Source organism: Varroa jacobsoni, unplaced genomic scaffold (genome assembly GCF_002532875.2).
Source record: "Varroa jacobsoni isolate VJ856 unplaced genomic scaffold, vjacob_1.0 scaffold_1063, whole genome shotgun sequence".
In the NCBI taxonomy this organism is placed as follows: Eukaryota; Metazoa; Arthropoda; class Arachnida; order Mesostigmata; family Varroidae; genus Varroa; species Varroa jacobsoni.
Genome location: NW_019213965.1, coordinates 593,202 through 607,951, shown reverse-complemented (window position 1 = coordinate 607,951; position 14,750 = coordinate 593,202). Strand labels below are relative to the sequence as shown.

The following is a 14,750-nucleotide window of genomic DNA, read 5'->3' as shown; positions in this document are numbered from 1 at the left end:
ATATATACATGTATTAGTTTTATGCTGATTTTGATACGTATTGTATCAGAAGACCCTGTCAATAGCATGAATCCGTTGCCATGACGCCCATGTTAGCTCGTAGCTATAATTAATATTTTTTATTCAATATTAAATAAACGGTAGAACCAAATTATTGTCATGTATGTCTGATTAGACTTGTGAATATTGACGCGAAAAAGTTTTGTGAAAAACAGTATTTCATCATAGAAAAATTCTATAGTTAGGTAGAATGATTTATCTGATTTTTAGCAGAACAAAAAATGTCGTCGCTGGAAGATCTTGGTCGGCGAGAGAGTGTTGAAGAAAGCGAAAAACGACGGATTCTACGCTCAGCTATCCTAGACCTAACCGACCAAGCCCAGCAAGATGACCTTCGCCTTGATCCCGAGCTCATCAAAAAGAGCAATCAGTTGGCAGCACAAATCAAGGAAGTTCCAGAAGCTTTGCTGGATTCGAGACTTGCCGTCATTCTCGGACAGAAAGGTATACATTTCTATCCTATCGGCGCTGACAAAATAAAACGCTTCTCGCACAATTTAGTCCCGTCAGCTAGTAAACCCCAATATTCCTAAATCAAAATAATAGTAGTGCCAGAGAACAGGTGCTGGGTGCAATTCTGACACAGTCCAGGACAAAAAAATTTAGAGAATTTGTGGAGAGATTAGAGGGACCTGCCTATCACACAGATCGCACATAGTAATACTAATGAGTATGACATAAGCAGGATCTGTAATATTAAATAGGCTGATGAGAGTAAAAACGCCTCTATACACATTGGAGACAGGATTTTGGATGCGAATTTTGCGGCTTCTACGAAAGTATATTGACCTTGTCAACCTATTCGCATGTGCTCGATTCATTGTGTAACTATGTCAAGCTAAGTGTGGACGACAAATAGGCGTTATTTGTACTGAAAATCTAATATCGTCGTGTCAGCCGATTCCGTATTATGGGTGTTTGCTGGCGGAACGAGCTTTTTGTTAAGTACAGATAACGATCATTAGCACTAACGATGACCAAAACGGATCGTGATGGTTCTTAGCTAAACGCCCTTTTATTTGCCAAGTCAGAATGTGGAGGCTACATAGCAAGTACTTAAGTCCTGTTCGATATAAGAGGAGAAATCGCTTACGTTTTTCCTATGTTATTGTATTATCTAGTATATTGTTATTAATCTTCGAATAATCTATCTAATATATTATATATATATATATATATATTGTTATTACACTGCCTAGTAAAATATGATCTGCCTTATTGCCTGATAATCAGTTTACCTCTAATAGATCTAATGTATAAATGTACTCGACTGTATCGTCTGAGATAACAATGTTGAAACACGATATTTTTTTGCCGAATTTTTATGCCATAATGCAGGAATTTTTGAACTAGAAGAGAACACCGCATGGTAAATTTGTTCTAGTTTCTTCAAAATTACTTAGCAATAGTATGAGATAAATACGGTACTCGGGTAATCGATCAAAATTACCGAATTGCGATGCGTACGCGTTTATTACATTGAGCTCTAGTATTGACGTGTAACTGGGCCGGCCGAAGGTATTAGCTTTTAGTCGTCTAGCTGTATAATTTATGGATTGGATTACTGCAACTATACATATGATAGGTCAGGTACGAGGATCCATTTTACCTAGACCCTATGGACTTTAAGAAGCACATAAATCAAGTTCTTACTGGATTTGCCAAGAAATTAGAACCTTTACATATACGGTTCACCTATCTTGAATAAAATAAAACAATCATCTTACACTTAACATTCCAGTTAATTTTCCTAGCCTTCTCTATTTTGTTTTAACAATTCGTACCCGTCTTTGCATGCCCCCTATACTTTAGCCGTCAAGGCGTCGAGCAAGCTTTCGATCTCTGGAGTTAACTACAACACTTCTGATTTCCTGATGCATCTACGGCGAATTCTTAGTGGCCGTAGTTCCTCCTCCTCAAAAGCATCCTCTATAGATAATTTTTGTCTTTTGTCTCGGATGGTCCCTAGAAGAGACGCTAGACCAAAAACGCCAATCGCCGGCTCATTTAATTGCGATGACCTCAAAGAGAAACAAGTTCGGCGGAGGGTAAGTCCATCTGCAAAAAACGTGTTAATCAACAACTCAATTTGACTTTGATGAATTAAACCAACTCGTTATGCACCAGTGATATTTTTCACTAGCTATGCTGCCTCCAAATAACAGTACCTTTAGGTGGAATACTGCTTTGTACGTGAGTGGTACAAGTCGTCGTGTCAACGTGAAATTGGATTAAAACTAGACAATAAGGATAAATAACGAAATATAAAACTATGCTACTCTATTATTGTACCATATTATACTATACTTTAACGCCTTTGCGTGTAAGGTAAATGGGCAAAGATCTCCTTAATTTTTATGAATCATTCTTAATGCATTTTCTGACGCAGGCTGCTATGCAAAGTCAGAGGACTGAGGGACGAACAGAAGTTCGCCAAATTGCTTCAACAGACGGTTTAGAAGAGCCTACAACGAAAGCTGTGGATCGGATCTTTCGCGCTATTCGAAAGTTGCATGACAAGGGGCTAATGCCAGTTGATTTCTTTGAGTTCGTCATCGACCCTGAATCATTTTCAGCAACAGTTGAAAACATCTTCCATCTCAGGTGATAAATATCAATGATGGAAATTATTATACGGTTTGCTTGCTTATGTTTACGATCTACAATATACTTGATAATGACGGAGATAGGGTCATCATGTAATATTGAAGGACAGAAAAGGTATCGTGTCATAGTTGAACGCATCAATACGTCATTACATGCGATTCCAGTCGCGACATTTGTTGGAGATTGGTTGTCATAATTTGCTTTGTTCGTCCTTGTAAATTTCTTTTGTATTTATGTAGTTTAACCCAAATATATTTGAGGTCATTTTCGTGCGGAATGAGCCAGATATTCCAATTGAAAATAATAGTAATTAGAACAATAAATTTATTTTGCAGCTTCCTAGTTAAACAGAATCAGGTTGCGTTCAACATTGACGACGAGGGTGGGCCTTCACTGTCTTTCGTAACGAGTCAACAGACAACGCAAAAACGGAATATTGCAGCGAGCTATAGAAGAAGCACAGGCAGATCACAGAAGGAAGAAAGAACAAATGATCAAGATGAACCTTTGAGGTCAAGGACTGTTTACAGCAATCAAAATGACGAGGAAGAGCAAGTCGACTGCCAAATGGCTAGTGGTGACTGTTTTTCACAGGTTGATTACACGGTCATCGCCTCAATTAGCTTTAGGGAATGGCAAGATATTGTTGAAGCCTATGGTTTAACTGGAAAGTCGATCATAAAACGACTCGGGGGTAGTGGCAAGAGTTAGGAGTTCCTTACGCCCCATTGGGTCGATCATGACAAAAATTTGTTAATTTGGTTGGATTTAAGTTATTATTACGAAAAAGGTAACGACTTCAAGAATTTTTTTTGGTACAATATCAGCTATCGACCTATCAGGGCGATTCCGTAGATAAGTACAATTAATAAAAGTCTGCTACCTGCGTTTACCCGTTTCTGAACTGGCCGCAAAGAATCTGCTGAATTTATTTTGTGTGTGCTATTAGTCGTCATTTATACGTAACGAGAAGAGGCTTCGCTCCGCGCCCACTTTACCCTGTCGGACTACTTGTAATAACGACAATGACGTGTAACGGGGAAGAAAAGACTCAATTTTTGAATAAAAAATTTAAACAAAAAAAAAACAGTTGGCAAGCATATGACATATAACAGCTAGGAATAGAACTTTACGAGCAACCAAAGAAAAATAAGATCAGAGCAACTACTTCACGTTGGACATTTTAAACGACCAAACCAACTAACAGCCAAAACTGATAATATATAATAGGCAGTTGTCGTTTAAACTAACAACCTGTGTGGCATACTCCAAGTTTCTTACAGAAAGTGACATGGCGTTATAAGGGCCAGAACGATGGCGTCTAATGGTCGGAACGACGAGAATTTTTACCTGAAAGTCAACAATATTGTGTATTTTAGGCCATAACGAACATTAAAGTGAATAGAACATTTGAGGATAAAGCTGAAACGTGTTATAAGATAAATATTAATTGTACAATGCACCATGTTGTAAACTAAAATACGTCTAAATTTGTATACACTCTATGTACGTTTCGTGTGCGACGTTCTGTTCGATATATTGATACGAAAACCGAAAGGCAAGTCTGCACACGTTACTACTTGCCTTTCGAGCTGATGTATAAATGTTTTTCCTTTATTTATGTAGCATAGTGTTTTAGTTAGGAACTATTATTAAATGGTTACATATAAAATAGGCTACATAGAATTTCCGCGGAATAAATTTTACACGGTACCTGTTACGCCGTGTACCTACTATTCATTACTAAGAAATGCCTATATCAATTTGAAATGGATCTTACCAAGATACTTTTGAATTGCACACCGTCGAATCATTAAATATTTAATTCAGTGAAGTCAGTTTCTTACAAATTTTATTTTGTAGACATTTCTGTGCAAGCCTCTCAATAAGCTATGATATCATTATTAAAAAAAAAAACATAAACATAATAATGCCTTAGGCCCCGCAATCGTAATCCATCGTCTGGATTAGTCTCTTCATTTTTTTGCATCAAAGAAATCAACAGTATCTTACATTCACCAGTAGCGAAACAATAACAAAGCTTACCCTAGATGAATTGTGATACAATATACGACTGAACATTACGATATTAGTCTAATATCTATTTTAAAAGTATCGTGTATTAACTTCGAATACGGCTCACAACTCTCATACAGTTTTGTACAGTCTTCAATATTCTTCTAAAACATATTGAAGACTACCTAACTCTGTTTCCTCGCTGTTACAGTAATGACCCTGGTAACCACTTTTCATCTAAGAGTGATTCTGGTGTGCGATCTCTCTTCGCTCAGTATGTCGATAGTTAGCTCCTGCTTGAGGTACAACTTCCAAACACGAAACCACACGAAGATTTTGAATCAACTAGGGGCTTCAATTTTTTCCTCGATCCAACATTCTCGATTATCCGTATTTATAAGTAATTGTGCCTTAGTTTGAAAAATTTATTTAAGCTTTTCTTTCTTAATGATTTTTAATATTATTTGCGATATTTGAATTTTTGTCTAGGTGATTATATCTGCGATACGCGCATTTAGCCCATGAGGCGGTCATTGTTTATTGGTTCTTAATATTTCTACAATATTTAATTGTACTTCGCAAGATGTTAGTTTTCTTTTACCTTTATCAACAACCGATCTTCAAAAGATTAGTTCAATTCTTGGTGCTCTACAAAAATCGATGTTATTTTTTACAACTAGGTCTCACATAGCGAAAATAATAACGATGTTTTTTGTTTTGCAATGAAGAATCAAATTTCACCAACTACGGACTTCTTTTATCAAAAGTAGCGTACTATGCACTGAATGTATTGAAATCTTCGAGGCATTATACCCTATTCGGCAAACACACAAAAAGAAAATTTTAAATTTTCGCGGGCTTCCTTCGACCGCAAACGACACCCCTGATTATTTGATATCTCAGCCATATGTAGTGGCGAACCCTGAATTTCTGCCAAGTCGCAAATCAGTTCGAGTTTACAAGAGAGTTCCTTAGTATCAGATAGAGAATTCCGAGCAAAGATCAAAGGTTTGTTGTAGAAAGCCATTTCCATGCGCCGATCAGCTGGTGGGTGTTGTTTTCTGAAGTTGTGCGCTGAAAGGTGCTGTGCTGTGTATTCGGACGAAGTCGTGTACGAAATTTGTGAAATTGTCCAACAACTTATCACGGTTGTAACCTCCAAGGAAGTCGTTACGACACAGGGCTGGAGCAACCATCTCGGCCAACGGAGCGTCGAGGGTAAGTTTGACCTAGTAGCTTGTTTATTACAGGAAAATATTCAAGTCGGGGCACAAAGTCAAAGCCAAAATTAGCTGCACCGTTCGTCCGCTCGAGTCAACCTATAAAATACCCCCTAATAGAACTGTTGCTAACGCGGCCACTAACATTTCTACTTCAACTGTCATCGTTGTTCTTGCTAGGTGAGCAGCACTTTCTATATTCGTTGTGAATGGTTTTGGTGTGTGGCAGAGCTATTGGCAATAATGGAATAATGACCGTTGTTAGTGAATTGTGTATGGTGACCAGTGCAGTCTTTTAGCTTACTTTCTATGCGTATGAGCGTAAATAATAAGGTCGGTTCCTTTATCTGGCTTAATATTAGTAGAGCTCACTGTGTACATTCGAGGCCACTATGCTCGCGGCCGACGTCTGCCGCCGCCATCCCGCGCCGATTTGTCTATTGGGCTGTTTGCGTTAAATTGTGTGCGTGCGTCTACAGTGAGAGAAGAGTCGAACGACTAGACGATGCATCAATTGACGGGCCGGTATTAACGGACAGTCGGGTGGTTGCAGCAGATATACATATCTGCTCTCTGCAGTGTCTAGGTGGATAATAAGTGTGTGCGTATTGAACAGAACAAAAAAAAATAATATAGTAAGGCGAACATTGGAAACAAGTACGGCGCCTGCGGGGTGCAATGATAGGAAGTTTTTTTTGGCTGGTTAACTTTTCTATCGCCTGTGTTACTGCGATAAAGCGGCTGCTGCCACAGTTAGCCGTATGCGCCACGAGATATGGATGTTCGAACAGGATTACGAGAACAATAACGGCAACATTGATCTGTATTTGTTGTAGGCGTCAGACCAACAAGTGCGCTTATGGTACAATGCAATGATCCACGGTTCTGTAAACATAAAGGTCATTGTTGTACAGTATAACATGCAGATCATAAGCCCTTGGAAATAATTTCTGGTCGAGTGTGGTATAACTAATCAAGGGAACGGTGCACTCTTAGAAGGCTACTTGCTTACAAATGTACAAATGATAGATAAAAGTACAGTCCTGACGAGTTGGCTTATCCCAGTGAAGAGGAAGCCCACCGTCTTATCTTTCGTTGGCGATGTGTACTTTTGTAGCCAGGGGTTCTTGATTCGTGTACTTGGCCCATGCGTTTATTTTTCGAGTCGCAGATCTTATGACCTCAAGCTTTGGCTATGGCAGCAAGGAGTTAGAAATGTCAATAAAGCTAGCGTGAACATGGAGAACAAGGCTGAAATCACAGCAGTTCATCCTTCACGGCACCGTTGGTAAACCGAATAATCGACTCCTCAAAATCCATCACGTACGTTAGTGAATGTATCTCACTTCGTATAACCTGTCGTGTTCAGAAGAATCGTCGATGTCGGCTGCGGTTCACCATCGAGATGTAATAAAGTTAGCACTCCTAAGGACGGTGAAAACAGTTATGCTGATCTCTTATAACTGAATAGTTCGCGGGACGGCACAAGCAATAGGCACACATGCTGCTGACAGCAACTACTACTTCTTCGAGCCTAAGCAAGCTTTCGAATTCACGGATATTTTAAGCTTTCACTCATTTACTTTTTCTCTTCCTTTAAATTGCTCATAAACATGGATCGATTCTTCTGAACGTGAAAGGTTATTCGAAATGAGATACATTCACTGAGGTACGTGATGGCATGAAACGGATTTTGAGTAGTCGGTCATTCGGTCTACTAATGCTGCCGTAAAAAATCAACAATGCACACTGTTATGACTTCAGCTTTCTTCTCTATATTCATATTAGCTTTGACACACAGCGATTACACAGCGCCAACAAACGCAGATCTTTACCGGGATAAGCCAAGTCATCGAGACTGTGTTTTTTCTATATATCATTAGTAAATTTATAACCTTCTAAAAAGGGATACGAGTGCACTGTTCTCTTGATTGGCTATAACACATTCGACTGTTTATGTTCTGTTATGTTTATGTTTCTGAGAGCCCATAACTTACACGTCATACCGTACAATAATGACTATTATGTCTAGCTGAACCGTAGATCATTACATTGCACAACAAGCGTACATGTTAGTCTGACGCCTACAGCAGGTATAGATGTATGTTACCATTATTGTGCTCATGGTCCTGTTCGAACATCCATTATATCTCGTGGCGCATACAGCTAACGGCGATAGTAGCAGCTTTGTCGCAGTAACACAGGCGGTAGAAGAGTCAACCAGCCAAAGAAAAAAAGGAATCTTTCATTATTGCACCCCGCAGATGCCGTACTTGTTCGCCGTACTATTCTTTTCTGTTCTATTCGATACGCACACACCTAGTATCCAGCTAGATACTGAAGAGAGCAGATATGCATAACCTGGCCCGTCAATTGATGCATCGCGTAGTCGTTCGACTCTTCTCTCACTGTAGACGCACGCACACGATTTAACTCAAATAGCCCAATAGATAAATCGACGAGGAATAGCGGCGGCAGACGTCGGCCATGAACGTAGCAGACCCGAATGTACACAGAGCTTTACTAAAATTAAGCTAGACAAGGGAACCGACTTTATTTACGTTCATACGCGCAGAAAATGTACTAAAAGACGTTTCGTGCGATCACATGCCACAGTGAATGTAGCTCACTTCGAATAACCTGTCACGTTCAGAAGAATCGGTCCATGTTTATGAAAAGTTTAGAGGAAGAAAAAGAGAGTAAATGAGTGAAAGCTTAAAATATTCGTGCATTCGAAAGCTCGCTTAGGCTCTGTCGGGGAACCGGGTAGTTGTTGTTGTTGTCAGCAGCATGTGTGCCTTTGCGTGTGACGTCCTGCGAACTATTCAACTATAAGGGATTAGCGTGACCGCCTTCACCGTCGTTAGCAGAGCGAATTTTATACATCTTGACATCCCCCCCCCCCACGACGGACGCGATTACAGCAGCGAAGTCCAAGAAACAACTACGATTAATACAACGACGGCGGCGACAATAGCGAAAACACCAAGACTAACCGTTAGTACCACTGTCGCTACGGCTACTTGTGCAGGCAAAAAGACGAAGAGAACCGCCTCGGCTTCTGAAACGCAGTTTACAGCAACCGCGAAAAGGTGAGAAATCAAGTAACACCAGAGAGTCTTAATACAACAGGAAGACAGTACCGTTTCTGACAGAAGCAACCGGTCAGTAGCGCTGCTGACGTGTGCTTATCTAGCACGCGGCTATGCCGTTTCGACCTCGTTTGTACCACGCTGCGTCTATCGCTTTTGTGCAGACGTCTATACATAATGGTGGCAACGTGTATCGAGTAGTTTGAATCACGCAGGGCACGTGGCCAGTTTTGCTGTTAAAATTATAGGAACACAATCAGCTCTATGCTGGAACACAAAACCAGTTCGTAATATTAATTTAGTGTTGTTTTATTTCTAAGTGGCTGAGAAAGAGTAAAATGGAAAACAGTGTATCCAGCAGCACTTGATTGAAATTTCCCGCAGTTATTGCCACCATTGAGCCATATTTTAATGTGCATTGTTGTGTTGTATAACTTACTAACAAATGATTGACTTCGAAGTTCAAAAATTAGATCCAAAAATGTTTATAATAAAATGACTCGATTGCACATTTATGCACCACTCATCATACATTCCTTTCTGCTGCTATAAAAACATGTGTACGTTTTTTTTTTTTATAAAAAATGCTGACATAAGTTTGACTTCAAAACGCTTTGTATTCTAACAAAAGCAGATATTTCTGAACACGTGACATATCGTCTCCATTTGTCCGTGAACTTGGCGTTACGCTATTCAGCGCACGTACTATTCAGTCGACTGAGCTCTAGAACGCAAGCAAATTCTTAGGGTAGAGAAAGCCTATACTTAATTACGATGTTTCCCAAAAACAACGATAAAATGTTGATGTATTGCACAAACACTAATTCAATGATTTTTATATAACGATTATACTACTTGATGATCACTTATATTTTTCAATGTGCTGTCTAATTCAGTTGTTCCATACATTGTACAAATTCTAGTCGGATTAATGAACGGTTTGTTTTAATGTATTTTGGGTTCGCTCATACACTTTCCCATCTTATATGCCAGATCTAATAAATGATTTGTTTCAGATGGGGGACGAGCTCGGGAATATCGCTGTTGTCGTCGTGGGCGATTTCGGTCGATCCCCGCGAATGCAATACCACACGCTTTCGTTAGCTAATCACGGATACAATGTTTCTGTGGTGGCAGCACAGGGCTCACCGCCTATTAGGCAATTGCAGAATCACGATAAAGTCCACATAAACCTTATAAAAGATCTGCGCCTGTTATTTTGGCCGCGTCTCCTCCGCTATGTGACTAAAACGGTCTTCCAGACCGTGATGCTGTTGTGGCACCTACTGATTCGAATACCTCGACCTCGAGCAATTCTTGTTCAGAACCCCCCAAGCGTTCCGGCTGTCCCTTGTGTGTGGCTTGCTTGTAAAATTCGCGGAGCAAAGTTTATTGTTGACTGGCACAATTACGGCTTCACCATCCTAGGTATGAGCTTGAGAGAAGAAAGCATTCTTGTGAAACTGTACCGATTTATCGAATTTTATTTTGGGGCAAAGGCCGAATGCGGGTTCTGCGTATCCGAAGCAATGAAGTCCGACCTAGCTAGTAAGGGCATAGTAAATATTACTGTTCTACACGACAAGCCACCGGCAAGGTTTCAACCCATTGAATGGGGCAAACAGGAATGTTTGAAAAAAGTACACGAAGTGCTGGTCAGGCTATCAGTAACGCCTGGCATTTCAGGAATGCCAGATTTGGCCGAAAGTGCCACTAATACGGTACTCACGAGGCGAGAGCCTTCTGGAAAAGTGATACTCAAACCGCGGACTGAACGACCACTGCTCCTGGTTAGCACCACATCATGGACAGAGGACGAAGATTTCGGCTTGCTCTTCGCCGCACTGAAGAAATATGACAAGGCAGCTCAGCCTGAGGCGTCATCCATCATCTGCATCGTCACCGGGCAGGGTCCTCAAAAAGAGTTTTACGTGGAGAAAATTTCTCGACTAAAACTTAACAAAGTTAAGATCATGACGCCATGGCTCGAAATCGAAGACTACCCCTTCGTCTTATCGCTATGCGATCTCGGAGTCTGTCTTCACAAGAGCTCAAGTTCACTTGATCTACCGATGAAGATCGCGGACATGTTTGGATGCTGTGTTCCAGTTCTCGCCTGGAATTATCGTTGTATTTCCGAACTGGTTCAGCCAAACTCCACAGGCCTTCTGTTCGAAAGTTCGGACCAGCTATGTCGACACCTATTAAAGATGTGCGACGTGAAAAGCGCGCCCCTTTTGGACGGCTGGCGGGAAAATATCCGTCGTTGGCAGGAGCTCAGGTGGGAGCGACACTGGGAAATGTGCGCGAAAGACGCCTTCCTTTAGCAATCAGAGCAGATTTTTCGACGTGTAATGTTCTTTCGACTAGTATGTAACGCTAGTAGTGGCCGCTGCGGGTTCCGGCGTCGCCGTTGTTTAATTGTCCTAAAAGCGAACCTCTGGAGCAGGCGACCGTCACTACCGACGTCAGAAGCAAAGCCGATAACTGCGGTGACGACACAAGCTTCAGCAACAACAACACGTTGACGTCGATGATGCGCGCAAATTATTGCTGGGAAAATAAAGCAAGTGAACACGACAGCAGCAGCAACAGTGTGAAGCAGCTAGTCGTGCATGAACAGACATGACATTTGAAGATGCTAATGATGACAAAGAGGTGACGCAGCTACCCGCTATCAAGAGAACCAGTGGAGACAACTTGCTTGGAGCGCGGAACGTGTATTGTAACTTGTCTGTATACGCGTGTATAATAATTACTATAATCACATATAATGGCAGACAGGCGAACAGATCTACAGAATGTTTGTTACACCTGTGTAAGCGTAGTGATACTGTTCGCTGTTGGCCGTTTTTGTATCAATGTTCTCGTCATAATATATACATATATTATATTAGTTACGTTTAATCAGGTAAACACAGAGGTTTACAAACATAGACACATAGTATACACGGACGGGCACACAGCAGAAAAGATTCGTGTGACTAACAATAAACAAATTGGGTTTTATTCTGTAACATTCCGCCCTGTCGTGTTATTATTTGTCAAGCAGACTAATTTAATGAGACAAAATGAAGTTTATCCCTATTACAAATCTCTCTGATGCTGGTACGAGCAATAGATTACATTTGACGGCACCTACGACCATCGGTGCTTTTGTGGCTTCTGCAATCGACACTGTAATACCTAGTGTTTGTGGTAGTTGACGTAAAAAACGCTAGACACGTGACGTAAAAAACGCTAGACACGTAACAGTATAGAGAGGAAGGACGACTCGGATGTTGCATTTAATGCCGCTCATCAGGAATAAAAGAATTTTCTATTACCTTGTGCTGGTGTCAGTGATGTACTGTTTATGGTGGCAACTTCTGAAACGCTGCCATTGCTTGCGTTAATTTGCCCAGACATAGTGAAGACAAGATGTGGAGTGGAAGGCAAGAGATCCGACGCAACAATATGGACTCTCATGTGTGCATTTTGAAAATGTGACGAAAATCTGTTGATGGGATTTTTTTCGCATTTACGGAAAACGGGTGTATCCAAAAATATCGTTATATATATATATATATATATATATATATATATATATCACGGAATCTAAGCATGGCAATGTCAATTCGATTGGTCTTACTGACCTGAAATTAGGCGTCGTTTAATTTCGCCTTTTGTACCCGCCTGATTTTGATTTTGACCTGCCTTTGTTTAGAACGAATGGTGGGTTCTCGGCATGACCCAGTAATCGTTTTTTTTCATCAAATACCTGTATGCTGATTTCTCTCTGCAGCCGAGTACTTGTAATTCTAATTACGGATAAATGCAACAGTAAGCATTTAATTTAAATGATGACAAAACTATTCGTTTTTTACGATGAGGCTTATTCAGAATGAAGGTGATGTAAATCTATTTCAGATCTATACGGCTATGAAAATCTATTGCCACATGCGGCGTGGAGAAATATTTATCGAGAGGAGACGAATATATTAATAGGAGTATTTACTAGTCCTAGTGCACTTTTTACTGCCACGCCCACCAATTCAGTCACCAGCCTAAAAACCGGCCGGGATCTTTTTGTAGTCAAATAATTCTTTCCTGACGTAATTGTGACTGTGTATATGGGTCGAGAAACGTGGCTAGATTTAACCTTACTGAAACGTTTATAGTATAACTATATCAAATCGGAGCACAGGTGTGACGGTAGGCGGTGACGCGTAAATATCCTACTGATTTGAGTAATGCTGAATACGATTGACTAGACCATAAGAAAAAAACTCTTGGAAGACAAAAGGTATTTTTTTTTTTTAGTGTATGGTTACAGAACTTAAGTAGCTATATTTGGAGTAATCATTTTATCGATGGTTATTACTAAACTTAAGTGAACCATACTCGTGTGAAGCAAGCAACAAGAAAATTGCAGAATTATATTGAACTATTCTGAGCGAATAAACGGTGACGCCGGCGAATATTATTTGTGTCGTACTCGATGATCAGTTGCGGGCTGTCGTTTTCAGAGCGACCTATGCTAGAGTCAACTGTACCTGTCTGACCCTTGGCAAACTGCAAACCATGTCAAAGATAGAACATCTTTGACGACTAGCGAGAACAGACGTGAAAAAACAAAACGTGCAGGTAAAGCATAGCGGTTCTGTTTTCGTTCAACTGCCTGCAGTTATTCTTACTATTCAGAGCAATATTGCGGCGAACATTTAATAGCCCTAAGCTGGCTTTTATCTGTCCTGTCAATGGGACCAGTTCGACCTAGGTTAAATTTGTGACTGCTGTTCATTGTTAGCAGCGGAATCGATTTGCCCTGCTTCACAATTAGCAAGCAGGATGGCTCCTATTTGGTAATTATGAAGCTCCTACAAATGCTATAAATACCAACGGTTTAAAACTTGATGCCTTTGTTAAGATACTGAGCGGCAGGCAAACCTTTTTATCCGTCAAACGATATGTGTGTTGGCAAATCGCCTGTAGTGCTAAGGTGCTTGTCGTCATGATGGGTTTCAAAAAATAGTTTTATGTATCTACAAGTACATCACCATTCAAAACATATGGTTAATTAAAAACTAAGATACTGTATGCAAAAAAATCCTTTGAAAAGAAATTAGCTTTTATGTCTTGTTGTTTTTAAGTTCACGATAGTGCTTTTGTTGCAACCGAACGAACGCCTCGCCGAGTTCTGTATTGTATGCAATATGCTGACAAGTTCCTCGCATTTATTTATTATCGCTGTGTAATAGAAGTGACAGTATCTTTTTCGCGGTCTCTGAGTTATTCTATTGCGGTCAATTTGACGATGACAGTGAGCCATCATAGGTCGGGAAGATGGCTCTACGTAAACTTTACACGACATACTTTTCTATTCTGCTCAATATGTGTATTACTCGAGTGAATTTTATAGCATGACTTCAAAATCTACCATCTTCCTGCATTTTCGATATTAGGAGTGCGTAATTCAATGTAATATATCGGCAATATTTTTTTTTACTCTCGTGTTCTTAGGTTGGGAGGGAGCAAATTGACCTTCTAACTGCTCTGCGTGAAATCAATTCGATTTGTTAGTTTGTCTGAATAAGTTCCGTGTTGTATATGTATATACACTAACACACATTACTGCCTTGGTTAAGAACGACGTCTTCAAAGGCAACAGTTTTGAGACAAGTCTATCATCTAAAAATCGATTTTGTTTCTGATTTGCTGTCATAAAACGCTATCTAAAGGACAAAATCACCCACATATATCTAAACCACGGCAT

The 14,750-nt window shown here is 40.2% G+C and overlaps 2 protein-coding genes across 11 annotated transcripts in view; both read left to right on the top strand.

Moving 5' to 3' along the window:
- The window catches only part of Nse4 (SMC5-SMC6 complex kleisin component Non-SMC element 1), a 5,663-nt gene extending 1,276 nt beyond the window's left edge, over positions 1-4,387 (top strand). For 5 of the 8 annotated variants that reach the window (XM_022843475.2, XM_022843478.1, XM_022843477.1 and 2 more), the window contains exons 2-5: positions 274-504; positions 1,873-2,108; positions 2,450-2,664; positions 3,003-4,387. In XM_022843475.2, the coding sequence (XP_022699210.1) occupies positions 282-504; positions 1,873-2,108; positions 2,450-2,664; positions 3,003-3,378 (1,050 nt within the window). In that variant the 5' untranslated portion in view covers positions 274-281 and the 3' untranslated portion in view covers positions 3,379-4,387. Of the gene's footprint in view, positions 1-270; positions 505-1,872; positions 2,109-2,449; positions 2,665-3,002 lie in introns of all 8 variants that reach the window. The other 3 variants (XM_022843474.2, XM_022843472.2, XM_022843473.2) reach the window with 1 other exon arrangement.
- A 907-nt stretch (positions 4,388-5,294) lies between these two features.
- Positions 5,295-12,017, top strand: Alg1 (ALG1, chitobiosyldiphosphodolichol beta-mannosyltransferase). Of its 3 annotated transcripts, none has more exons than XM_022843470.2 (3): positions 5,295-5,901; positions 8,828-8,995; positions 10,012-12,017. In XM_022843470.2, exon 3 carries the CDS (start codon positions 10,012-10,014, stop codon positions 11,320-11,322), a length of 1,311 nt encoding a protein of 436 aa, XP_022699205.1. In that variant the 5' UTR covers positions 5,295-5,901; positions 8,828-8,995; the 3' UTR covers positions 11,323-12,017. The 3 variants fall into 3 exon arrangements, with proteins under 3 accessions (XP_022699205.1, XP_022699203.1, XP_022699204.1); XM_022843468.2 differs by having other exon boundaries at positions 8,643-8,995; XM_022843469.2 differs by lacking the exon at positions 5,295-5,901 and adding an exon at positions 5,935-6,083 and having other exon boundaries at positions 8,643-8,995.
- The last annotated feature ends 2,733 nt before the right edge of the window (positions 12,018-14,750 follow it).

Coding starts and splice junctions, on each gene's coding strand:
- Alg1 (XM_022843470.2), top strand. CDS start 10,012: ATGGGGGACGAGCTCGGGAATATCGCTGTTGTCGTCGTGGGCGATTTC.